This window comes from Scatophagus argus, chromosome 12, assembly GCF_020382885.2.
Source record: "Scatophagus argus isolate fScaArg1 chromosome 12, fScaArg1.pri, whole genome shotgun sequence".
NCBI classification, from domain to species: Eukaryota; Metazoa; Chordata; class Actinopteri; family Scatophagidae; genus Scatophagus; species Scatophagus argus.
In genome coordinates this window covers 19,519,590-19,546,087 of record NC_058504.1, presented here as the reverse complement: position 1 = coordinate 19,546,087, position 26,498 = coordinate 19,519,590, and the positions used below count along the sequence as shown (strand labels likewise).

Genomic DNA, 26,498 nt, shown 5'->3' with positions numbered 1-26,498 from the left:
CCACTTAAATCAGGCACACACTTACTCTGGCGAGGGATCGACAAAAACTGTGGCAAAAATCCTGGCGTGAAAACATGAAGACAACAAAAAAAGTGAAGTGACACTTTCAAAATAAAACAGGACATGACAAAAACCTGGATCATAATACATGGAAACACATGACAAGACAAACATGAAACAAGGCACATGGACTAAAAACCAAAAGACAAAGCATAACCTTAAAACAAGGCGTGACATTTTCTAGTTAAGTATTTTGTTATTTCCCATGTTTTTAGGAGACCCTGTATTTTGTCCGCTCCTCATTAAAACATAAGGTAAGGTAATAACAACCCAGTACACACTCCAATGCTCATAATCATTTTCTTTTTAAGCTCTTTGTAACACCAGAGAAGATAAATATACACCAGATTTTCAGCAAAGTCCTGAATTATTTGCTGTCAGTCACCAAAGTTTTATTTCATCACATGCAAAGTGCTAATGATGCAGGATGACTGTGAACAAAACTGCCCAATGAATGAGTGACATGTCAGACCATGTGACTCCAGTTTACAATGCACAACTCTTCAGTGTGTTTGTAAAAAGGTAAAAATTAAATATATCATTTTCCTCACCCTGATCTACAGATGTGAAAGTTAACTTGAGTGAGAATGAAGATAAGTTTCATTCCTCATTATATGATTGCTACATTTTTTGCAAAATGTCTACAATTTCTGACTGGGTAGAGGATTATGAAAAACTTGGGACAAGTCCTTTATTTGCATCGTAATGTTGTGTTCACGTCTGACAAATGGCTTACCACAGCAATGTATCTTCCAACCACGTGGGTGCATGACAGATAGATCAGCCATGCAAGGTTATCATTATAGTACGTGTGTGTGTGTGTGTGTGTGTGTGTGTGTGTGTGTGTGGAGCTGGCAACTGTTTTGGGTTTTTTTTCAACTCTGAAAATAATCTTCATATTAATCAGTATTGGATGTAGGCTAGTTGCAGCACTGTTTGTGTGACTGTGTGGATACAGGCCTTTTGTGTGTCCCTATCCACACGTACCTTTTTGGGATGGAGTGTGTCTGCCTTTAAGTTGCCGTGTGTGTGTGTGTGTGTCTTTGTGAGGTGGTATGTTCGTGTGTGCAGACATCTATCTATCTGAGCAGCTATTTCAGAGAGAAAGGATTTCTGCCTCAGTAATTGCCTCGGCTGCATTTTCACCCTGACTCTCTCTCTTTTTTCTTTGGTATCTATTTTCCCTCTGAATTTTGTTCTCTCTCTTCCTGCCAGCCTTCTCTCTGTCTGTACTCATCATTCTTTTCTCCTTTATATTCGCTCCATATCTTAGTCCTTGACATTATCCATGATCTCACAGTAAGATCAATTAGGGAGATGTGCACGTGCGCGGGCACGCACAAACACACACACACCCAAATTGTGTTTCCATCACTTTTGGGGACATTACATAGACTTCCATTCCTTTTTGGGGGGGCTTAACCACCACAACAATAACCATAACTTGCCTAATCCCAACCCTTATGCTGCAAAGGGGAATGAGACGCCCAAACCCTGGTAGAGTCAGCGTAAAGCTCCAGTGAACTAAGCACAACCTTGATGGACAGGGATGGTTAAAGTGAGGCAGGGAGAGACAGATGTATAGACGGATGAATAGAGACAGAAACAGACAAACTCAGCAAGCCTGAAATCAGAGTATTTCCATTTTTGTCTGTCAGCTGTGTTTTGTACTGAAGTGGAATTTTGAACATTTGAATGTTGTTGTTTGCATCTACAAAACATGTCCCCAAAACATGTTATAGTTTGAAACCTTTAGGAAAATGACTCAGGGAGTGTCTTATTTTGCACAAATGGTCTTCCACTCTTTGGTTTGAGAATTTTTATTCACTTTTATGAAGTATTTTGTTAAAAATTTTCTCATTAATCACTCCACCACACCCAAATTATGAAAAGCAAGGGTAGGCTGTGGTCTAGTTTTTCGAATGACAGCATCTACACTTACTTTACTATTCTGAGGAATTATCAAAGCTTTTATTCTCTTTCAACTGGAAAACACTGTCAACTTCTTGTGCTGTGCTGTAAAACTGTTTCCTTTTGTTCCATAATAACTACTGTAATGTACAAGAAAGTGTAAAGTGAAAGGAGTCACTCATCATCCAACTTGACAGTTCATTTAGTTCTATGGAGTGTTTTAGTGTCTTTCAGGCCATTGTTTTCTTCACAGTTTTGGTTCAGTCGCACTGTTCAGCCTGAACATGGTAAGTGGTGCATTTAACAGTTACACAGCCACATACTCAGACAAATAAATGCCAGTTGTAAATTTTAAACGCATCAACCACAATAATAATATGTCAGTGTCATATTTCCAGTTTGTTAGTGTCTAAAAGTGTCTAAAAAGCAGGTTCAAGGCTAATACTCAAAACACCCATACACATGGTTTTCTTCAGGCTGTTAAAAGTTACAAAATGGAGGACCCAATGTGTAGATGCAGACACAAGGGTAAGGTGAACTAAAGGCTTTAATGAATAAACGTACTCTAAGAGGAACAGAAACAAACTAAAGGCAGCTGGTAGTCCAGGTAATAATGGCCCAAACAAAGAAACAATCCAAATCCACCACAGGGAACACGGGGATCTTATGGGACGCACAGGGAGCTATGGAACTGAGACCTTTCTGGGAAGAAAAGAAGGCAGCTAACTGAATGCAAGCAACACAGGATACATGGGAATGACAGGGAGCACAGAAGGCAGGATACCAAACGCAGGGACCACAAACAAACTGACAGAACACACAAGGAGAGTGCAGGTAGACAATGGGGACTAGACACAGGTGAACAATCAGGCAGGGGCAAACAATCAAAAAAGAAGAAAAAATAGACAAAGACAGGAAATGGAAGGCTTAACAGGACACAAGAGGAGAAAATCTACAAAATAAAACAGGAAACAAACGAAACAGAAATTTCAAATTCTGATACAGAAAGTTTCTTCACTACACCACTGTCCTATTTCCACACCAGCACATCCTGGATACTGCACATTTACAACACTTTCTGTGCCTCTGTTTTGTGTTCAGTGTTGTGATGCACACACTCGTCAGATAACGGGCCACTCAGCTGCATGACAGACATGTTGTATGGAGCCAAATATATAGGGATAATTTGGGATAATTTCTCAGAGTAACTATTCAAAATATAACCAACATTTTGCCGATGCTAGCTAATATTTTGCTGCATTCATAGTTGCATGTGGAAGTGGGAAGCATCAAATGTTAAAGTTTGGCTGCTGATACTGCAACTGGTGCCAAGCCAAGTTTAGTTTAAAACGACTCGCTAAATGGAACCTCATCAATGGCGTCACTTTTTTCACTGCCCATAATGTGAATATTGTGTATAGAAAGTGTGGAGTCATACTTCTCACAGTACCTATGTTCCCTGAAGAATAATTTATTCAAAAGAATTTCAGAACAGAATACAAACTAAATTTAAATTGAAAAGAACTTTTCCTACGCTTATTTTGAGTTGGAGTAAAATGTTTTATTACATGTATGTAATGTATTACTCACAGTTCCAAATCAAAAATTCAGCTTTCAATTTCAAATCTTTCTTTTCAAATGAATGAAACTTTTGGCCCTGGTTTGGCTCCATACAAGCCATGTGTTGAGTCTGGAAAGATATCATTGTTGTACTGGTTTACATTTGCACGTTAAAAATATTTGTTTTATTCTGTCATGCTCTGAAAACATTTTTCAGTTTTGGTTGAAAGGAGCTGGAAGGCACATGTCTTCATCCTCCCAGTATGGTTTCCTGTTGACTCACCGTCTAATGAATATAATGTTGATGCAGACTAATGAGCTCATGTGGAAGCACAGCTCATGTCTAGAAAACAGATGGATGTTTTGTTGTTGAGTTCGACGAGGTTTGACTCTCTACCACAAACACACACACACACACACAACTCAAAAAGAATCACTTTTATTGTTTTGTTGTTTTAATGGTCAGTGATTTAAGGCTGTAGATGAGGTCATCCTGATCGTGGTTAATAAATTGTTCTTCTCATGTCGGTGAAGAGGTTATGGTGCTGTCATACGTTAGACATGAATTCTACAGTGAATTGCTCTCAGAGTTGCTGAGTCTTTCTCTTTTCCTCCAGCGGTTCCTCAGTCTCTTTCCTCTTCTTTAATGAGCCTGTGTGTTGGATTGATCTAAGCCAAGATCTGGCCCAGCAAGTTGCTTTATTTTGTTTTCAGTTAGTTTTTGGAAGCGATAATACAGCAGCATTTATTCATGTGTCTGAAAGCTAACAAAATCATATGTTTACAGCAGTGGCAATAAAAAAAATAGAAGAGTTCCAGCTATGGAGACCATCATTTTTGACTCGTGTTTCTTATTTAACAGTTGAGTCTTCATTGTTTGATGTTGATTTTTTTTTTGTTTTTTGTTACACACATGCCTGAATTGGAAGTCCAGCTGGTATAATATAAATTGACTTCAATTCAGATCACTCATGTTCAAAGGGAGAGACTTTATTGACAAGGACACATGTTAACACTGATTAGCAGGGTGTAGCCACTGAACTGTTAAATTCAGTCAGAGTAGCTGCATATGTTTAAGTTTAAACTGTCTGTTTCTCCCTAAATAAAACTCCAGTCAGTCCCCTGATTTGAGTCCTGTGGTTAACACGTCACAGACCAAACCACAGCCCCCCCCCACCCTTTTTATTTTTGAAAGCCAAAACATCTCAGCTTTCCAAATGTCCCTCTGCTACTTTTCTCTGCCCGCATGCACAAGCCAGTATTTATAAATCATGCAAAGGCTAAAAATAATTCTCGCCATGTTATTGCATTGTTTTAGACAGCCAAGATGTACAAACGTTGTGAAGTTTAAACATGTTAATATAGATGTACAACATAGGCAGTAATTAGACTATTTTAAATGAATGTTTTCAATGTGATGAATGTTTTACTAAACTAAGACTGGAAATGAACTTTTTCTGTGTTCCAGCCGCTGTGGCTGATGGATTCCAAAACCAACCAGCTACTCTTTTTTTAACTATTATTCTTCTACTTTTTTCTTTTAACCATTTGTTGCATTAAATGAAACTGCATGTGAAAAATGATTAAAGAGAACTAAAATATTCAAGCAATATTTCATTTCTGACTTGAGAGAGAGATGCACTGCAAGCTCGCACATCAACTTAATGTTACTGTTGCTAATTTATATTAAACAAGAAAACAAATTTACCTGATTGCTTCTCCCATTTGATAATAACTGCATGAATGATGGCAATCATTATCACAACTAAACTATAAAAAATCTCATTATTATCACTACCGCTAGTTTTACTTCAGTTTTTGTGTGTGCTTTGTCCAAGTGGTGCTTGGTGGGTATAATCAGTGTCAAACCTTCTCTCTTTACCATCGCAAAGTTTAGTTCCCCTAAAACGATGACTCGATGATCACATCCTTGTTTAAAGTCTCTCTTTCTCTTCTTTGTTCTCTCCAGGTCAGCCTGCCAAATGACTCCAGCTGTGTTGAAGAGATTTTGAGGGTATGTTGCGTGGGTGCACGCACGCACACACACACACACACACACACACACACACACACACACACACACACACATACGGTAGGTTCACTGATTATTAACTGCTTTCTGTTTGCTCACAAAGACCTTTCGTCTCTCTCAAGAGTCTGGTTTAAAGGAAGAAAAGACAGGAGGAGGAGGAGGGAGTAAAAGAAGATATGTTGGCTCAGGTCGATGATTATACAAGTTTGTGTTTTTGTAGGATGACTTCATGCAGAAATCTTTTCCACGATTCCTGCTGTCCTTTACTCTCCTTTCAGCTTTCATTCTCTCCATCTTCTTTTTTTTTCCTATCTGCATGTCATCAAAATTACATCAAGCAACACATTTTTTCCACAATTTCCACGACTTTTGTGTCCTGCCTTCCCCTGTCTTTTTGTTTGGTTACTGTGTTCCTTTGGAGTGATGTCAAAACAGAAATGTTTTCCCACAAATCTTCTCTCCAGTCAGAAGATTTCCAGCTGCAAAGACAAGGACCCTCTTTGACTGCTTTATATCAAGTTGCCTCTTTCTTTCATCGGTCTGTCTGCCTCTCTGTGTTTGTCTCTATCTCTTCTAACTCTCTTCTAACTGTCAAATCACTGTGCTAGCTCTCTCTTTCTCTCCCTGACTGTCTACCTCTCTTCATCTCTCTCTACCCTCTGTCATTCACCTCTCTTTCCCTTTCACAAATCAATATGCTGGCCAACAGGCTGTGTGACAGATAGTGTGCTGTGAGCTGCATGAAAAGCCTTTGTCAATAATATCTGTGCGCAATTGAAGTCAGTCTGTGGTTTTTAGCCGTGTCAAGTGGAAAGATCAGGGAGTTCAAAATGTGAGGTGAGGTGAATCGGAGCAGGGGCCTTGCCGCTCATTTTTTCCTTTTCTGTGACAGCACGGCTACAAGCCGGTTGTTACGGAAGCATTGTTGCTTTGGATGGTTTTCACAATTCAAGGGAACAGTGTGCATCAGACATTTTGTGCAAAGAAGCAAAGCTGCATGAGAATGACTTCAAACTGTCAGCCAAATCTTTGAAAGACTGACTTGGACCACTTTAAGATACAAGACTCTCTCATATATACAAATGTGTTCATGCTAACATTTTAGCATAATGGCATGGTACAGAGTGCAAATTAGAGTGGGTCAACACACCCACACCCCTGATCTCTGACTGTACACAGACAGGCTTGCCCCACCCTGATTTTTCATTATCAGCAGAATGTTTAATAAATTCATCAGGCATAACAAGCATACAGTATAGAAAATGCAGAAGCTCATCTAGGTTCAGTTTGTTAATAAACACTCTGAGGCCACACTTTCACACCAAGGCAAGTTTAACTACATGTTCACAAAGACAAATGAAAAGCATCATGAATTATGACTTATTTTGGCAAAAAAGAAAAAAAAAAGACCCAGTGTGTTGAAAAAAAAACGTGACGTCTGTGTGTGTGATAGGGTGACAGATTGAGTTAATCACATGCAGTGGCAGAAGCAACACATTCACAGACACACACACACACACACACACACAAACACGCGCGCACCATCAGGACTGCCTTCTGTCAAAACACAGGAACTCCTCTAGGAGGGACATGATGACGTCAGAGAAGTGTTGCCTAGCAACACATATGTCGTCATGGCAAGTGCTTTATGATTTCAGAAGGGGAAAATACGCACACACGCAGAGACACACACATGAGCATACATAGGCTGGACTCATACTCAAAGGGTAAACAGCTCACTTCTACACACACTCACACACACTCAGCCACACACACACACACAGAAACATGAGTCATCTGATAAATGTGAGTCATCCAGTCCAGAAAGGGTAAAGAGACACATGATGCGAAATTGTGATGTCAGTGACCTTTTAAGCCCTCTGACCTAGTGACCTGCCACTTTACAGCAGTTTTGTGACTGTAAATGTATGTGTGTTTGAAGCAGAACACAGTGCAACTTTTAAATTATTAACTGTCGTGACTAACACTCATGTTTGTTGGTATTATGTTGCTGATACTTACAACTATACACCACAGTTTACAAAAAGATGTGATTTTCAAATGTGTGTGTGAGTGTGTGAATTCACGTGTGGCTCCACTTTGCTTTGTTAGCAGATTTCCCAACATATGCTGTACCTTTCCACTGTTGGCGAGAAAGAGAAACAGCCAATACCATCAGATTATGTAGCCGTGGTACACACACACACACACACACACGTTTATCTTGTAAATAATTGAAGCTTTTACATATTGAGACTGGAATTCAACTGAAAAGACTGTGATTTAGAATAATTGAAAGGGGATGATTCTGCCAGTGCTGCTGCTGCCACTGCTGTTAGCTGTAATGCAGCCAACTGTAGTCAGCTTTTATTTTGGTAATTCAACAACTCTGCACTTAGTTCACTCTCAGCACACTGATCCCTAGTGTGCCACAAACTCCCCACGCTCTGCTCAGTTTATACTCTGAGTTATATTAAAGTCCTCCCAGATAGGGCGCGCTTCAGCACAACCTTGACTGAACGCTGACTCCACTCCTCTGCATCAAAGATGTCGTATAAGCAGCCCCTGTGGTCAGATCTGCTCAACTTTCATCATCATTGTTATTCAAAGGGCAAACTTACATTTGCTACGAGTTGTACTGTGTAGATTGGACAAGGGCCCAAAATGACACAATATCTACTTATTTGTATGATGTTATACAAATGTGTGTATGTTTGTTTATTTAGGAGATGACACATTCCTGGCCTCCTCCTCTCACAGCCATACACACTCCAGGGAAGGCTGATCAGACCAAGTTCCCCATTCCAAACAAGGTTAGTGTGGCTTCTCTGTTTTTGTCCCACAACAAACACCTCAAAGTAAAAGCTATGTGCTCACAGTAAGGCTCAAGGGTGCACTTTACAAACCTGGTAATGCATGCTTCCTTAAATGTCGTTATCATGTTCCCTAGTTGTGCTCTGACTCTGAGTCTGACTCCTTCTCCAACATTGGTGCATGTGTCGGTGAGTTGTGGAAAAAAGATGAGACACATTTGAAAAAGCTTCATTAAACTCCTACACTTACTGGCAGCCCATCGTGAAACTTAACTGGAGTCACTGAGAATCTTCAGTCTGCTAATTAGATCCGATTCATAAATTCACCGTGGCAGTGACTGCTGTGATTGAGTCAGATTACGGCTGCCTCATCCTGCACAGTGGCACAAGTGACAGCCAGTGAAATTAAAATGTAAATTTAACATTGTGCGTTTAAATCACTTCCTGTGAAGAAGTGGACACGAGGAGAAATGCTCCTCTGCAGGAGTCTGTACTTCTGCTGTTTTTTTAAATTAAATATTTGGGTTTAATTTTTAAACAAGCTATCCTTTGTAAAGTTTTTTTTTAAGTTTTAGCTAATGTCTTCATTAACGGGTAATAAATCTAATGTTTTAAGTAAATACACTGATTTCATTGATTTAGCCGCAAATCTTGCTATTTTAAATGATGTGATCCAGCATACAGAAAAGGGATTCCTTATTAAAAGTTTAATTTAGTTTATATTGGCTTCTCTCATTCATCTTTAAAATTCCAACCCACATCAAGTTAAAGAAAGCTTTTTCATTTTCTATTTTAAAAACTTGGTATGTGGTTGTTCATTCCGTTTGATTCGGTTTCCTGAAGAAAAAAAATCTAGTGGAAGGCAATAAATTGTTTCCTGTTCATTAAATACACCGCAAAGAACAAAGATAAGTACGTTTCGGCCTGAGCAGTGATTAAAAAACAACAACAACAACAACAGCAAAAAAAACATGACTGAACACTCAAGGAAAAAGAAACGTCACTTACAGAAAACCAAACTTCATCAGAAATATCAAGGAAATTGCCCTGCAGTAACACCCACACTTTGACAGGTGATATTTGAGAAGTGAAGTACAGAAACAGGACATCAGTAATCAACAAACGCTCAGTCACAATAAAAGCAGGGAGAAGAAGAATCGCCATTACAGAAGACAGATGGTGGAAGAGTTTCTCCTTTTCTGCTCCTGCGAAAATGACACCTTGTAATGTAAAAACTGGGAATATTTGTCACATAAAAACCGACATAAATGTTAAATTCAACGTTTATCTCAAAAATGGCCGTAATATTCCGACTGAAACAGCAGGTGTATTTTTCCACCAGTGCTTTCTTTTTCTCAATCGCTTTTAATATGCAAAACATGACATTAGAGGTGATTTCAAAAGACATGGCAATGTAAACACAGAACCCCTCAATCTGACCCAGTACTTAATGAATTAGGGAAGACTGCTGTGCTGCTCTTTCAGCCCCCAGCGCCACGCTAATCCTGCCAAAGAGTTTATAAGAATGAGGTGGAGCGTCGACGCTGGGAGATGAGACGATTTGAATTTTCTGTAATGGCATCACTGTGCTGCTGTGAAATCAATAATGACATCTGTTGGTTTATTCATTCAACTCATTGCCCTCTGGCTTTTTTTCCCCCCTCTCTCTCTCTCTCTCTCTCTCTAGGAGTCACAGCATGTGACCTCGGGCTACAACACCCAGAGTAAGTTTCCCAGCATCAACATTCACCTACTTGCTCCATGATAATTAACACCGATGAAGCCATGAAGGCAATACCACCCAGAAGAAATGTGAGAAAAGCAGTTGATCTTCAAATGGATACGTAGCCACAGGAGCCTGAAACCATTTTACTTTCATCGTTCTGTGTTCATGTGAAGAAGTAATTGAGAAAACATGACTGTGCACACGCAGTTCAGTTGGTTTGATTGGTTGTGAAGTCCATGTTTTTTTTTGTTTTCTAATATTGATAATAGCAGCAGGTTGCTTACATGTAGGACCACAGTCTGTCACTCAGCACATAGATGTGAGTGCTGAAATACACCAAAATGTGATTTTTCTGCCATTCGTGGGCAATTCCACGTTCTTATCATTTATTACCAAGCTCATACTCAAGTGATGAAGTGGAGCATAGACTGTTCTGAACTGATAGCAGAAGTGAGCAATGTGGATAAATGTCTTATTTTACACTGTAATACTTCTGTGTGAATACATTATGTTTGAGTTTAAAGTCAAAATAATCCCACTGAAAAGTCTTTTATTGACTTTTAGATATCATTTATGCTCGGCATTAACTTATGATCTGCAGGATATCCTATCTAGATAACCAAAATCATGTTACAGTAATGCAAGATATAAATGCATGAAAAACATATTTGGATCATTGTGAAAGTCCACCAGCCTAACTGATGTTGAGATCAGGCCTGTCACAACATCAAAATATTTATAATACGATTATCGTGGCCAAAGTGAAGATTCGTTTCAAGAAATTTGAAAAACACCTTTCAGTCAAATTCATCTTTAACCTAATTTATGGTGTGTTTTATCTTTTTTTTTACATAAATACAAAATAAATGTGGGGAGCTGGAGTAAGAGTCAGTGACCATAACTGCACAAAAGTGTGCAAAAAGAAGAATTAATGAATAGTAGAAAGATAACCAGATGAACTGATAAAAAAGAGATCCACAAGGCCTGACATCTGCACTGGATTATTTACACAATGTTATCATAGATTATATGGACAACAGTATTTGGACATGTGACCATTACACCAACAGGGACTTTAATGACTTTGCATTCTAAATACACAGACAGCTTTGCAGCTCTAACAGCTTCCACTCTTCTGGAAAGGCTTTCCGCTAGATTTTGGAGTGTTTTTGTCCATTCATGCAGTAGAGCATTTGTGAGGTCAGACCCTGATGTTGGACCAGAAGGTCTGGCTCACAATCTCTGTTCCAGTTCATCCCAAAGGTGTTGGATGGGGTTGAGGTCAGGGCTCTGTGTGGGCCAGTCAGCATTGAAGTCCAGTTGTCTTGAACTGCTGCCACAAAGTTTGAAGCACAGCATTGTGCAAAATGTCTTGGTATGCTGAAGCATTAAGATTTCCCTTCACTGGAAGTGAGGGGTCAAGCCCAACCCCTGAAAACAGCCACATCCCAATACTTTCGTCTACATATTGTATATCAATACCTCATTTTTTAACATCATCGTGATAATCAATATCGGTTCACGTGACACCACTTTTTCTTAGACTTCAAGTCCAGCACACACAAACAAAATACAATTTTCCTTATGACACAATTGTCCAACTGTTTTCACAGGATTGGTGAAATTTGGTAGGTCTGACAGACATCCAAACATTGAAAGCACTTAACACATTTTCCTCTTCCGTATCTTGTAATGTTTTGAGTTGTTTGTGATGTATAGAAAGCTGAAATATTTCCCCTGCAGGCAGGTTTTTCTCTTTGAAGGAATACATCTGCCTGGTGAAATGGTTTTGTTCTAAATGTCTATATTTTCATACTGGAGAAAATAAATCACTACGTCAGGTCGTTGAGCTGAGCATTTGAATTTGAATTTTATTTTGTAAAGGGACATTTGCTTTGTGCAACTCCAAAAGCAGAGCAAACACACCCTCAAACTCACACACACACATGCACACACACTAATGAAATAACACTAGAGCAGAGTGTCACGGTTTCCAGTGTTGCAATAGTAATACACATCCGCAGTGATTTGAGTCTGGCTCCTTGTCAAACAGTAATCACTATCAAGCCAAGACACATGCAAAACAATGACACTTGGATGTCCTCTGTTGTGTTGCAGAGCGATGTACTGTATCAGCTAACAAGCCTGCTGCTAAACCACCAACTGCACCACAGAAGTCGTGAGTATCTCTCTCTCTGACACACATACTCACACACACACACACACACACACACAAACAGAAAACTTCTGACCCGCTGCTGCGTTTGCCTCAAGGTAAAATTAAGCTTGACTCTTGGATGAAATTCACTGCTGGTAGGAGGGAAAAAAAAAGATTGTGTGGTTCAGAGCGAGAAAGTGCAGCTACATTAATTTAACGTGAGCCAGGAGCGTATTGCAACATCTCTGGCTGCAGCCCACTCCACTTCACTCACAGAGCTGTACGGCAGGATTCATGGCAGGGTGAGATTGCAGTAAGGCAGAAATCTTGGCTTGTAAATCCACCTCAAAGATTCACGGCATGACCATGACAAGCTTAATAATTTATTTTATTATTTTTTTTTTTAAAGACTGACAGTTTGCAAAATTTCTCCAGCTGAACTGTCATATCATAGCTTAGTAACAGTCACCATGTAGGCATGACCTTCAGCATTTCCAAATCAAGTGGTATATTTGCACTATATGGAAGCTGGTCTTTGGTGCTGCTGTATCAGAGTATAACATTGGCAACTCTGGCAAACCCAAATCTAGCAAATCTAACCAAATTTGTTACCTGAGATAGCAATACAATAGCCAAGTACTGGTTAGTCCTCATCCTAAAAGGCTTTTTTTGCTTGCAACATTAAAAGATTTTTGACTTACTGTACTTAAAGCTCAACACCTCAGTTCAGAACATTGCTGCTAACTTTTTTCTGGGATATGTAGCTTTAGCCTCAATGTTTTAGCTCCACATACATGTAGCCATTGTTTAGGACTTTATCTGGGTTTACAACCATTCAACAAGAAATACCAAAAAGCCAGCCAGTGTTTGCAACTTCATTCTGCCAGCATGAACTTTACTTTTCCAAGTTAGAGCAGATAAAACTTGCTAATGGCAGCTGTCATTTTAACTATTAAAAATTATTGATAGACAGAAGTACAGAGCTTGAATGGTTTTGTCTATACCTCTCTGAAATCATGGACAGTTTTCACTGTAAATTGTATGTACTGCATGTAGCAACAAGGTGGGCAGGGCTTTTTGATTTCTTTCTCAAATATTTAACCTCTTCTTGCTTAATTTCTGTCTCCATCTGGGAAAGTGGCTTTCTGTTCTCCACTGTCATGTTATCCTTTAAAAATTAGTTCAGTATAACAACTCCTGTGTTGCTGCCTTTAATGAGAGTTTTCAAGTGCTAAGTGCCATGAATTATTTATACATTTGAGGAAGGCTAATTTAAAAAAAAAAAAAGGAGAGTAAATGTGGAAGGCACGGTGTCACAGAGGAGCTTTTGAAAATGCAAAAGACTTCATGTCCAAAGATGATGCAAAAATCCTGCAAGTGAAGAACAAGTCAAAGCAGTCTATAGTTGGCAGTAATTCAGCTGGTTTCCAGGTCAGCATGTAAAGTCTCATTTCCTCCTCTTTGAATTTATAGTTAAATAGCTAATTTTGGCTCCATTAGAAGATGTCTGCTGGAGCTGTAGTGCTTTACGTTGCTTATTACACTATTTTGTTTCCAAAGCCGATAAGCCCATTTCTTTTGATTACTATTATTAGGCTTGAGGTGTAATTTTTTCCCCATCTCGTATTCAAGCATAAATGCTTCTTTGTTTATTAGGGTGAAATAATTGTTATTGGTTGAAAACAATGCTTAGTTTACTGCAGCCATTAGCCATTCTTTGTTTTTACTGTGATGTTCAACAGCGTAAAATGTTTGGGATAATGAATAGGCCAACCTCGTCTTATTCAAGAGTAATTGTACCGCTGAGGCTAATTGCTATATTCTTTCCTGAATGTTTACTACATCCACCCATTACAGATTTCAAAAGTAATCCCTCTCAAATAAGCTCTGTACCTTAAAGGTACGCTAGGAAACAATAGCAAGAGAATTTGTGGTTTTTAATTTGTTCCTTTCATTAGAGCACAGAGTAGAGAGCACATCGTACTCTCCTGCTGCATTAGCTTCATTACTCTCCAGCCCAGTCACATGATGTTCAGGCCACTGCTTAAATGTCACTGAGTGGAAGAAGTGAAGAAGACTTTTGAGTAGTCGAACCAGCTTTTGCAGTTTCTCAGTCAGTGGTTTTCTCACCTGCTTCTTCTTGCTTGCGCCTGGGTTCTTCTTCTTCTTCTTTTTCATGTGCAGAATCACACAGAAACACGTCCTGCAGTGTGTAGCATCCTGTATACAGTGTAAGGCACTAACACTAAACAGCTTACTGTCAAAACATGATGCTGTGTTATTGTGATGGTATTATGATTAAACGATTCAAGTTGGAGTATGAATACACTTATTGTATGTTGCTTTGGACAAAAGCATCTTCGAAATGAATGTAATGTAAATTTTGAATGAGTTTCCATTGCTATGAGCACATCTGGTGTGCAGGTGCATGCTCATGTCTTAATGCATTCAGCATCTTTGTACTATACACTTACTGATATTATCCTTCAAAAAGAAGACACACTATGAGTGAGAACTGCCAATGAGGCCAACAGCTAAAATCTCATACTGAAAGCATTAATCTGATTTTAACACAGAGCTTCAAACGTTATCACTCCAATGCTTTGTATTTGGGAGCAATTTTATTTAATCTCACAACTGCTATGATCAATTTCCGAGGAGCCATCCCACACAGCCAGTATGCACACATGTGCGTTTAGTACCGGTGCTTCATAGAACACAGTCTTCAGGATTAAATAAAAATTGACAGACCTGAAAAAGAAGTAAACCTCAAGCTTGTTAAACTAAAGTTTGTGTTCAATTGTCCATGTTGCTATTGCACAACAATGAACCACAACAGTATTCAATCTCTGTCCAGTTCAATGCCCAATGGGTCTTAACCTTGTGACCTTTTTAAACAAAACAGCGTTTACTCTTGGCCCATGATCACCAGTTGCATTTGTCTTGCACCCACGTCAAGTTCAACCACAGTGATTTTTTTCACCTTTGTTTTATTTGAAGCATTTTTAGAAGGAAAATGATCCAGCATTTCAGAGGAAAAAATGCAAAGATTACAAGAAAGGGAGCAGCCAGAAATATTTTTTTTTTTAGTTTAACTATTCTTTTAATCATCTCTTGACCTCCGTTTTGGGGATCGGTGTCTTTAACAAATCCTCTGACACATAGCAACTTACAATATGTGTTTCACATTTTTTGGCATGGCCTTTGGATACTGGATGAAATGGGAAGTGTGCAACGTGCAGAGCATCACATGTAGAACCTTCATTAAAAGAAGGTCCCAGGTGATCTTGTGCATCTTGTCGATGCAAGAAATGGTCAATGATGTATGTTCCAGTTGAATTTCCAGTTTCCCAGCTGGTAATTTCAACTGCTAAACAACCTGATTTCTGATTCAGAAAGTCAAGGGAACCTCACCAACCAAGACCAAAATCTAAGATGGCTCCTCTGTGCATCAAAAGTAGTGAAAGCTGTATTGCATACAGTTTATCTGCACTTCTGTGTTATTTGTGTCTCATTAAATCAGGCATGCACCCAGTCCTGTCCAACTTTATTCTGTGGACATGTTGCTACAGTGTTTGTATGCACAAAATACTGCGTACTGCATAGTTATCAACTGGTATTACTAACAGTGGCGAACCTGGCTAGAGCAATCATCTCGGTTTTTGGACTTGTTGTTCTGGAACGCAGTCATGTCAGATGTGACGTCGTCCCCAGCTATGACTTCTAACTTCTGAGGTAAATGGAACAGAAGCAGATTTTCCTGTTTAACACAACAGGACAACAAGCAGGGAGGGACAAAACAGACTGTGAGCTGGTCTGAATAAGTTAATTTTGACTCAGAGTATAATGTAATACAAAATCATTGACAGGTAACTTGTCCTACTTGAGAGTTTTGGAAGAGATTTATTTGTGCATTTTGTTTTGCACTGCATGTGCATGAGGAATTCTGTTGAGCAGTTAGTCATTAGCTGAGCACAGCTTTGATTTGGCTTTGGAAAATATTAACATCCTCTCAGAAAAACTTCACCAAGTAAAAGCCTGCTAACGCTTTACTTTAAGAAATAAAAAGACTCCCATTTTATGAAAGCAATTAAGAGCCTTGCAGAAATTTGATGCTGTGCTTTCCCAGCTCTGCAAGTCATGGATGCTTTAGTCCATAACTCATTTATATCTGACTGTGTCTGTCCTCATAGATTCTTTCACCCTATCTTGCATTTTATTCCTTTTCCCTCCATGCTTCCTTTCTCTTCTCTCTGTCTCTCTCTCTGGTCTCCGTCTCCCTCTTCTCTGTCATTATCATCTCCATCTTGCTCACTATCTCCCTCTTTCCATCTGTCCCTTCTTATGAAATAAAACATGAATCCATTATTCATTCATTCAAACATATCTATCATCGCCGCGTGCTGCACTGTGCCCCTTATCTGCAAAGCTTTTTCTTATTGTGCTTCAGTTATTCACCACTCGTACAGTCCCATCTGAAAACACTACAACAGTGGGGAGTGTTTTTTAGCAGTGCAGGCACTGACAAGAGTGGTTCGTGAGGCAGTAAAAATCCCTTTAGGGGATTCTCCTGTCATAACAATAGCAGTGCCTGCTTAAAATAACAGTAGTTTGTGTGGAGGGTTTATATAAAGCAATAAAACACGGGAACTTGCCAATGCACAGCACATAAATACTGAATAATTTGTGCAGTAAGGAGTAGGTGATGCTCTGAGGGAGGTCGTGTTATCGACAGTATCTTGTATATCTTTTTCATAACCTCCATATGTCTATATAGTTAGAATTTCATGTCTAGAGTGGGGAAAATAAATCAAACACGGCTAATAAAGGAAAAAAGGGCAAGAAGCTGGTCCTTTTTCTAATTATAACCCCTGCAAAATATTCATGTACAATCCCGACTGAGGTACTGATCCCGGCCGAGCATGTCAGCTTTGTTTCCAAGGAATTCTTGGCTGCAGGTCAGCGGTTGTCAGACAGAAAGTTTCCAGGTGAAAAAACAATCTGGCTTTCCTCTCCAAGCTCTAAAAGCTGAACATCTGGTAGGTTTTTTAGCAGCAATAAGCTCCATCCAGTGTCTTCTCCCTCATTCCACAATGTGAACCAGCACTGCTTTTGATATGTGATGAAATTCGTTTGCCAGAAAGGTTCATCAAAGGAAAATGCCAATCATGACTTGCCATATTCGACCTAATGCAAGCGGACAGGAGGTCACGGCTGCAATAACATGTGTCCCTTTGTCTCTGTGCAGAATGTTGGAGGATGACCTGAAGATCAGCAGTGATGAGGAAGAGGCCGAACAAAAGGTGAGCTCCCTCTGCAGTCCGTCCATTCATTCATCTGTGCAAATCATCTCTCGCTCCAGCTCTGCCTACATCTGTCCTCCAGTCATTGATTCATTACCTAGAAAGTAAATTGTCTCCAAAAGCACCTTATCTCAGAAAAAAACAGGCTGCTATGTAGTAAGCTCTTCTCTCATTAAGGAGAAAACTTTGATGTGCACGTGTTGTATTAGACAGCTGATAGCAGAGCAACAACAAGAGAAAAGGAGAGACAGAGAGAGTTGAAGACATGTAAGTGCGGTCCCTGGCTGGACCTAAAATGTTGCATTTGATGGTCAGCAATAACCTTCAGACCACCAGGGCACGTCAAGCTAATGATGCAATGACCCATAGTCAGATACATGTGCAGTACGGTGGGCAGGACCTCAACGTTCAGGTATATATATGTATAATACATACATATTCTCTTGCACAGGAAGTTGAACAAAACCCTTTGTGGTCAAACTGCTGTCATGTCAAACCAAACAGCAAGTTACTAAATCATTACAATAACTAAGCTGGTATATGAAAAACAAATAAGAAACAAAGTCCCTCAAAACAGCCTAGAATTTCTGGAGAAAAAAAATGAAGATCCCACCTATGTTGTTAAAAGATTTCTTCATTGTGTGCGTGCTATGAAAAAGACCTTTTAAATACCCATCAGGAGAAACTATCTTCTTGGACTGTGAGTTTACATGAGCCAGTTGAGGTGTACACTTTGTTGCAGTCAAAGCAATACTTTCCTATAAATGAGCTTTTCTTACAGAGTAGTTGAACAGTGTACAAACTTGAAAAGGCTTTATAAACTTCGTAAGCAGTGGTGTGCAAGTGTTTTTGTTCCCTTGAAAGTGGTGCCTAAATATCGACTAGCGTCGCATTAGTCACAGCTGCCAAACACGACTTCCTGTTGTGCTTTTCAAAATATTTGCTTTGTTGATGTTGCAAAGAGCTTGTTATTTAAAACAGCAATAACTTATTATTGTTATACATACAATATTTTAACCATACAAAAGCTCAGGACTACAAACATTCATCTGTCAAACACATACCTCACTTAACATGCGCCGCTGATCTGTTTCCTGATGCTTTTCTAAATGGATATTTTTCTCCTCCGTACGACCTTTGTTTTACAGAATGATGGCAATAAAGTCCATGTCAACAATATGTCAACCTCCATGCATATTGTGTTTTCCTATGGAAAAGTATGGAATTTAATTTCAGTAATTTCCAGGTCTGTGTATGTATGGAAAAAATAAAAGAGAGTATAGAAAAATATATGAAAAATTTATTGTGATTCTAGACCATTGCCCGTGTTCTGTCTTCTACAATATGACATTAAGAATTTCAGTGTTTTTCAGAACATTCATAGCAGGTAGCCAGCACAGCCAAAATTCTTTCATAATTCCTTAATTATCTTGTCTCTAAATGATGAAATAACAGCACTGCAAAATTTATTTTAAAAATGTTATTCTTTTTATCAGTTTACTAATGTCACATTCATTCTATTTATTTTCTAATTTAACATTTAAAGGTTCCATTTTGTGATTGCTTTGATTTAAAGACATGTAAACAGTGCACCACCTACGAATTAAAAGAAGTGGAGTAACAGATGGAGCTCTCAGACAGCTCCCCCATTAATGATTTTTTTTAAAATTATTATTTTAACTTTGTCATCATTTAAATGCAAATTCAATTCATCAAGTCGTAATAGCTTTTTTTTAATGGATCAAATTATAAATTAATTATAATTAAACATGCTTATAGTTATTCAGGTGGCACACTAAAGGCTCAATAATTTTGGGGATTACAAACACCAGCAGTAGTAATTTCAGTTCAAAATGTCATACTTTGAAAGGTCACAGGTACTGCATCATTGGTCTGATACAGACAGACCTTGCAGGGATTATGCATCATGTTTTTGTTTTTTTTTTTATCCAGAAGGGGCATTTGCTCATGCTTAGTTCAGTGTCCACTGAGAAAAGAGGTCATGTTTGTCACTCCAGAGCACTTTGCATATGAGCGTTGCAGTCTCCTGCTCCTCTTGTCTTGTTTTTCTGTATGAATATTGGCATGGTGGCCCTCTCTGCTCTAATCACTATCATCATGCACTAATGATGCCAGAGATGAGTTCAAAGCAGTCAGTGTGGGTCATTCGGCTGCCCCCTCCCCTGCTGCACAGATTGATATCAGCACTCATCAAAGAGTTCATGAGATATTTTCTGTTAATGAAAAGATACCGATTCCTCTCATCCCCTTTTAACTGGCCTTCTGATTGTATAATTACCATGATGGTAGATATTATAATTATAGATGATGGCAGGTCATTTATAGTGGTTTTAGTTATTATAATTATGCTGAAAGTAGAACTGTTAATTACAGATAGTTAGCGTGCATTCAGAATTGTAGCAAGTGGCTTCCTTAATTATAGGGGGTCCCATATGATTACTTGTAATATTCAGATGAATAGACACAATGAAATAGGCTGCAATTAATTCTTATTCTTTGTCTTTCTCCCTGTATCTCACTTTTGTGTCTGAAATATAACTTCATTTTTTTCTCGTGCTCTGTTTCCTGCTGTATCGCAACGCCTTATCTGTCCTTAAAGACACTGAAATGAAAACTTCTGTAGTATCTACATATGATGAATTATTACTGACATTTCAGGTGAACTTATTTTTGGTTTGTTTACAACCTTGTCTGAGTGTCATGTGTCAATTACACCATATGGACAAAAGTATTGTGAAGAGGCCGTTTCTCAGAGGTTGGGCTGGGCCCCTTACTTCCAATGAAGTGAAATCTTAATGCTTCAGCATACCAAGACATTTTGGACAATGCTATGCTTCCAACTTTGTGGCAACAGGCAACAGTTTGGGGACGATCCTTTTCTATTCCAGCATGACTGTGTCCCAGTGCACAAAGGAAAGTCCATAAAGACATGGTTGGTGTTTGGTGTGTGGAAGAACTTGACTGGCCCATACAGAACCCTGACCTCAACCCCATCAAACTCCTTTTGGGATGACCTGATCAGGTGTCCCCATATCTTTGTCTATATGGTATGTTTTTAGCATGTTGAGGTCTCAGATTTCAGATACTTTTGAAAAGTACAGTAAGAAGCAGAACTGCCCAAGCTTCAAAAATATAACCCATATTGTAATCCATTCAAGAGCCTATCCCAGCTAACTACGGGCGAGAGGCGGGGTTCACCCTGAACTGGTCGCCAGTCAATCACAGGGCTGACAGACAAAGACAGATAACCACACACTCCCACACTCACACACTAGGGACAATTTAGAGTAGCCAGTTAACCTAATGTGCATGTTTTTGATATTGTGGGAGGAAGCCGGAGAACCCGGAAAAAACCCACGCAGGCACAGGGAGAACATGCAAACTCCACATAGAAGGGCCCAGACCGGGATTCGAACCTGGAACCCTCTTGCTATGAAGCCACAATGCTAACCACTGCACCACCGTGCTGCCCCCCATACTGTAATTTGGAAAAAAAAATAAAAGGTCCAGCACACCACAGCAAGTTTTAGCTAAAGACATTCAGTAGTAGCAAATTGCACCTGATTGAATAAATATATAAATGTACATCTTTGTGTTCAATATTATAATGAAGAGAAAACAAGAGAAGTCGATGTAAAAGCATTCAAAAATGTTTTTGACATATATTTGGTATAGGCCAAGAGATAGCTTTACAATTAACACAGGGACACTGAATTAGAATATGTGTCTTCTGTGGGTGTGAGAAGGAAAAAAAAAAAAACTAAAATGTCAAACTGTTCTTTTAAGTCTTCACCACACTCCTGTCTGAGTATTTTTATCTTGTCACCAATCTCTTTCTTTTTGGATGACTGTGCAAGACAGACGTGCAGAGTGATCAGAATAAACAGAGAGGAAAGCGAGAAAGAAAGAAAAGAAAAAAGTGAATATGTTAGTGGGACAGAGAGAGAAAGAGAGAGAAGACAGATGAGACAGACCGATAACAAAGCAGACAGGAGGTGAAGATAAAGTGAGGGAAACAAAACAAGAAGACAGAGTGAGAGACAAAGAGATGGAACGAGAGCGATGGAAAGAGAGAGCGGCTGAGATGAATTCCGCGGCGTTTTTCAGTGCATGCTGTTAACAGGCTTATAGCAAATGAGTGCATGGTGTATTATCAAGCTTTTATAGCCTGAAGTAAAACACAGCACACACACACACACACACACACACACACAGGCACATACAGTGTACCCAGGCCGATTTATACTCACAAGCATTTACACCAGCAAACACATAAATAAAAACACATGCTGACAGTCTCTCTCTCTCTCTCTCTCTCTCTCTCTCTCTCGCTCGCTCCCTTACACACACACACACACACACACACACACATGCACACACTGTCATTAGTATGCTGTGGCACAGTGCTGTAAGAGCAGCAGAGGAGTATGATGAATGTGTTTTTGGCACCAAGCAAAGAGACGGAGGAGAGGAGGGAATTGAAAGAAAGAGCAGAGGAAGGACAGATGGAAGAGAAGGAGAAAACAGAGGAGAGGAAATGAGTGATAGTAGGAAAGAAAGAGATGTTGCTAATGACTTAAGAAACTGACAGAAAAACAGCAACCCAATTACAGCTGCAGGACTTTTCTTTGTCTCTCTCTCTCTCTGCATTGCTCTCTTTCCTCTCTCTGAGAGCTGGTGATGACAGATCACCTCGGTCAGAGCAAAGTCAAGTTCAAAAAGCTCTGTCTTTATACAAATACACAGTTGCAGCTGGTAAAAATGTCCAACACACTGGAGACCATGGTCACATCTACTATAAGCACTGTTCTCTGTCAACTGGATCTAAAGCAGATCACTTTTAGCCATGTGGCTTTGAGAGAAATCTATGGTTAAAATCAATTGTAAAGAAAGAAACATAATAGCACACAAGTTTTGCCTCAGGGAACTGATCAGTGGAGGTGGTGGGTAACTGTGTCTAATCACAGCCATCAATAAGCCCATCTGGTCAGTGTCAACTTCAATTTAATGCCGACTCTGTTGTCCTTTATGGCAAACATTTGAACTCGTCACCATGGGACATAGCACGGGTTTTATTAATAACATGGCTGTGCTGTATTCAAGTGTCCAAGTAGATGACAGCATGACAGTGAGCCAGCATGAGCAATACCAGCAGTTAAATGGAACTCAGCCATCACCGACTAAATAATTAAAATTTGTGCTTTTCTTACTGCAACATGTTTATATGTTGGTTAACACTGTCACCTCGCGAAAAGAGGGTTCGAATCCCGGTCTGGGCCCTTCTATGTGGAGTTTGCATGTTCTCCCTGTGCCTGCGTGGGTTTTCTCCGGGTACTCCGGCTTCCTCCCACAATACCAAAATCATGCTCATTAGGTTAACTGGTTACTCTACATTGTCCCTAAGTGTGAGCGTGTGCGTGTGTGGTTGTCTGTCTTTGTGTGTGTCAGCCCTGTGATTGACTGGTGACCAGTCCCCCCCAACCCGGACCCTATAATAAGCGGTATAGAAAATGTGTAGATGGATGGCTGTTTTGTCTATTTTACCAAGTTTCTCAAAAGGTTTCTCATTTCCCTGCACTGCTTTGATTAGTTTATATTACTGCAAAGCAACTATATGATCAATCAATCGACTGCCCACTGAACTGAATCAAACAGATCCTGAAGCAAATCACGTCATTATCAGAGTAGTTACTAGATCTGAACAATAGCCTCATTACCTCAAAAAATATGTGGCATTTGCCACATAATGATAATGATTGTTGATTTGACTGTTGTCAAGCAGTCAAAGCAGACAATAAAGTCATGCATATACTAAGCAGAGAGGGTTCAAAATAAGATCAGTGATGAAAAAAAGTAGTAAAACATAGATAATGAGGGCCCATTTAACCATAACAGTTTAGTTCTGATCAAAAGCCAAAGAAAAGAGGTGAGTCTGAGCTGTGCTTTGAAAGGCTCAGTAGATGGGCCAGATCTGATGTGGTGAGGTCAGCTGCAGAAAAAGAGCCTTTGAGCTCTTGAGCTTCCACTGAGCCCAAGGAACAAGCAGAAGGAGCACCTGAGTGATCTCGGTGGGGTGTGGGGAATTAAAAGTTCATATAAATAAGAGGGAGTTAATCCATGAATAGCTTTGAAAACAAATAGTAGGACTTCAAAATGAACTTAAAAACTGATGGGTAGCCAGTGGAGGGAGGAAAGTAGATGGGAAATTTACTCACACTTACAGGAAGCAGTTAAAAACTGACAGACTTCTGTCTAAAATTGGCTACATTAGTCAAGGTTAGAGGTAATAAAGGCCTAGATTACCTACTAATCTTTCAGAATTTTCAGCCAAGGCTCACAATTACAAAATGAAATTGCCCCTCATCATTTGTCAAATTTAAATGCAGAATTAAAAATCATCCCAAGGTTTTTTCCATGGAGCCAAAAGATAAAAGCGGGCCAAGTTTCCAAGCAGGCTGTTGGTGGATTCAGAGAGGCTAAAGAGAACCACCTCAGTTTTGAGTTCATCGAGTATCATGCAGTTAAGTTAAATCCAGTCGCTAAGCTCTTGGCAAAAGTCAAATAGACCCTGCAATGACAAAGGGTTTTAAGTTCAACACTAAACTGTCTTTAGACCCCAAAATGCTGAACAATGACATGGAAGTAAAAGTTTAAACAGTTTAATACCAATAATCAGAGATAATTACATGAGAGCTCAGTACTTAGAAATCCAGAGACTAAAGAGAATTATACAAGAGTTCATGCACTGGTGTGGCAGGTGAGGCAATGTGGTCAGAATGGCTGAAGTCAACTGGGAATCCAGAGAGTCCAGAAAATCCAGACAGAACAAAAGATCCTGGGAAAACTGGAGTAGCTGGCTGTGGGAAACAGTGGAGGGAAGCTTTAGTGGACCTGGAGCAAGGAGGCAAAAAATTTTGTAATCTCAAAAATGCAAGTGATCATGAAGACTAGCATAAAGAGTACTGGGCCTAATAATGTTATCACTGCCGCTTAAAACAGGGGCTCTCCCTGGGGAGAGGGTGGAGTTGATTGCAGTAATGATCTTCAGGTGTGCAGGTGAAGAGGTGACAATCGAAAGTAGGTCACCACACCCCATTCCAGACACACATAAGCACACAGGGAGAGACCTAAACACAAAGGTGGGGAGACAGGGGAGAACAAAAGGAAACATGGAGAGAAAACTGGCTGATCCTGACAAAGGTCAGTGGCATTTAAGCGGGAGATATAGTTAGACATTGTCTGCAAAGAAATGAAAGTGCATGCTTCGACATGTTTTGGTGAGAAACACTATGTGTAAACAGAACTGTGGGAAAAGGGCATTTAAATATGTGGAATTTGATGGAAATGGTCATGAATTGAGCAACTCTGACTTCTCACCGGTTCATTGGCGTCTTAACACCAAACATCTAAAGTATGTAGTTAAAGTGGGACCTCAAATCACAGCTTTGGTTGGTTTAAATGTGGCAACAATGTTTTATAAACAAGGAAGAAATGAAGCATGTGTGGATGTTTGTAGAGAAGACAAAGACATTATGGCAAGAGTCAAAACATTGTATGAAACACAAATCTGAGCGTTTTTGGGATAATTGTGCTCATTGTTTTGCTGTCTTGCTTTTCACACAGTTTGTTTTATTGTCTGTATAATCACCAGCTTCTGCTGGGAAGCTACTGTGATGCTGAAAATAGATCTTGTGATTTGTATTTCATTATTGCTGAGGTAATGATGGGTCTAGCTTTGGGTCTCAGAACTCGAAGCTCAGTGTGTCCAGTGGCATGAACTCTGTGTAACGTAGACTGTCGGATTATCTCTAACAGAGCACAGCAGGTCGCACACAGTCTTCTGCAGAGGTTCAGCCTGGTGTATCTCGAAAAAGGATGCAAAGTGCAGAGGCTACTATTTGACCTTGAAACAGAGTTAACTTGTAACAGAGGTGGGAGAGCAGAGAGCAAACAAGAGTGTGTGAGGGATAGAAAGGCATCGATCAATACCTTTAAAAGATGACTAAATTAAATGGAAGGGGTGAAAGTTGCAGCGTGGGCTTAAAGACTGGTGAGAAAATAAAGATATCTGTTGTTTGACGCATGAGAAAGGAAAACATTTGTTAATTTTGCCCATCAGCTGGTGCATATGAATGGCACCACATGTGTCACACTAATTTAGGAAATAGTCAGGGAGGAGTGATTGTATATCTTGTAATGAATGAATATGTAAAAGATGGAAGATATGCCTTCAGTTCTAAAGATTAATGTTGTTTTTTTACACAGTCAGGTGTCGATGGGAACATAAAGTCTTCAGTGGACTAGCTGTGTTAAATCCAACTGGCAGCCAATGGAAAGATGCTAAAATTTGGAATGTAGAGTCTCTTTGTTTTGCACTCGTGAAAATCCACTAGCTGCTATATTTTCAGCAGTGAAACATCTGTGCAAGAGTTGCATCAGAAATTCAGGATTTTGAACCCACTGTTCAGGTGTTAGAGATGCTTTATAAAGTCTCTCACGCATAGTAAGGCGACAGTGTATAGACAAGCGAAGAATCCATTGTTCAGTTACTGTTCAAGATGGTGTGGGGGTGTTTAAAGCCTTGTTAAAACTGTATCGTCAGGCCTGATGTGCAGTACTGTGATGTCTTGCACCCCCATGAGCAAGAAGGGAGAAGGGGGCGTTTTCAGAAATAAGCATAAATCATATACAGAGTGCTTTATGTCTCTAAAGCTTTAAGGTTTGAATTGCTTTGGGTAAGGCAGCTTGGCCTTTTTGTCAGGAACAACACATACGGCCATGTTGTTACGAGGAGATTGTGTGAATAAATACACTTCAGATTGTTCTTTATTTAAATCCAAGTAAAGCCGTAAGCTAGCTAAACATATTCACACATAGATCCTCTCCATGAGCCTTGCAAGTCTCTCAAAGCCAA

General features: G+C 39.5%; 1 protein-coding gene across 1 annotated transcript in view; it reads left to right on the top strand.

Annotated features, from left to right (window-relative positions):
• aff2 (AF4/FMR2 family, member 2) overlaps positions 1–26,498 on the top strand; it is a 99,255-nt gene that overhangs the window by 39,386 nt on the left and 33,371 nt on the right. Inside the window, 5 exon segments of the mRNA XM_046407057.1 lie at positions 5,501–5,545; positions 8,290–8,376; positions 10,064–10,100; positions 12,221–12,281; positions 17,509–17,563. Of these exon segments, the coding sequence (XP_046263013.1) occupies positions 5,501–5,545; positions 8,290–8,376; positions 10,064–10,100; positions 12,221–12,281; positions 17,509–17,563 (285 nt within the window).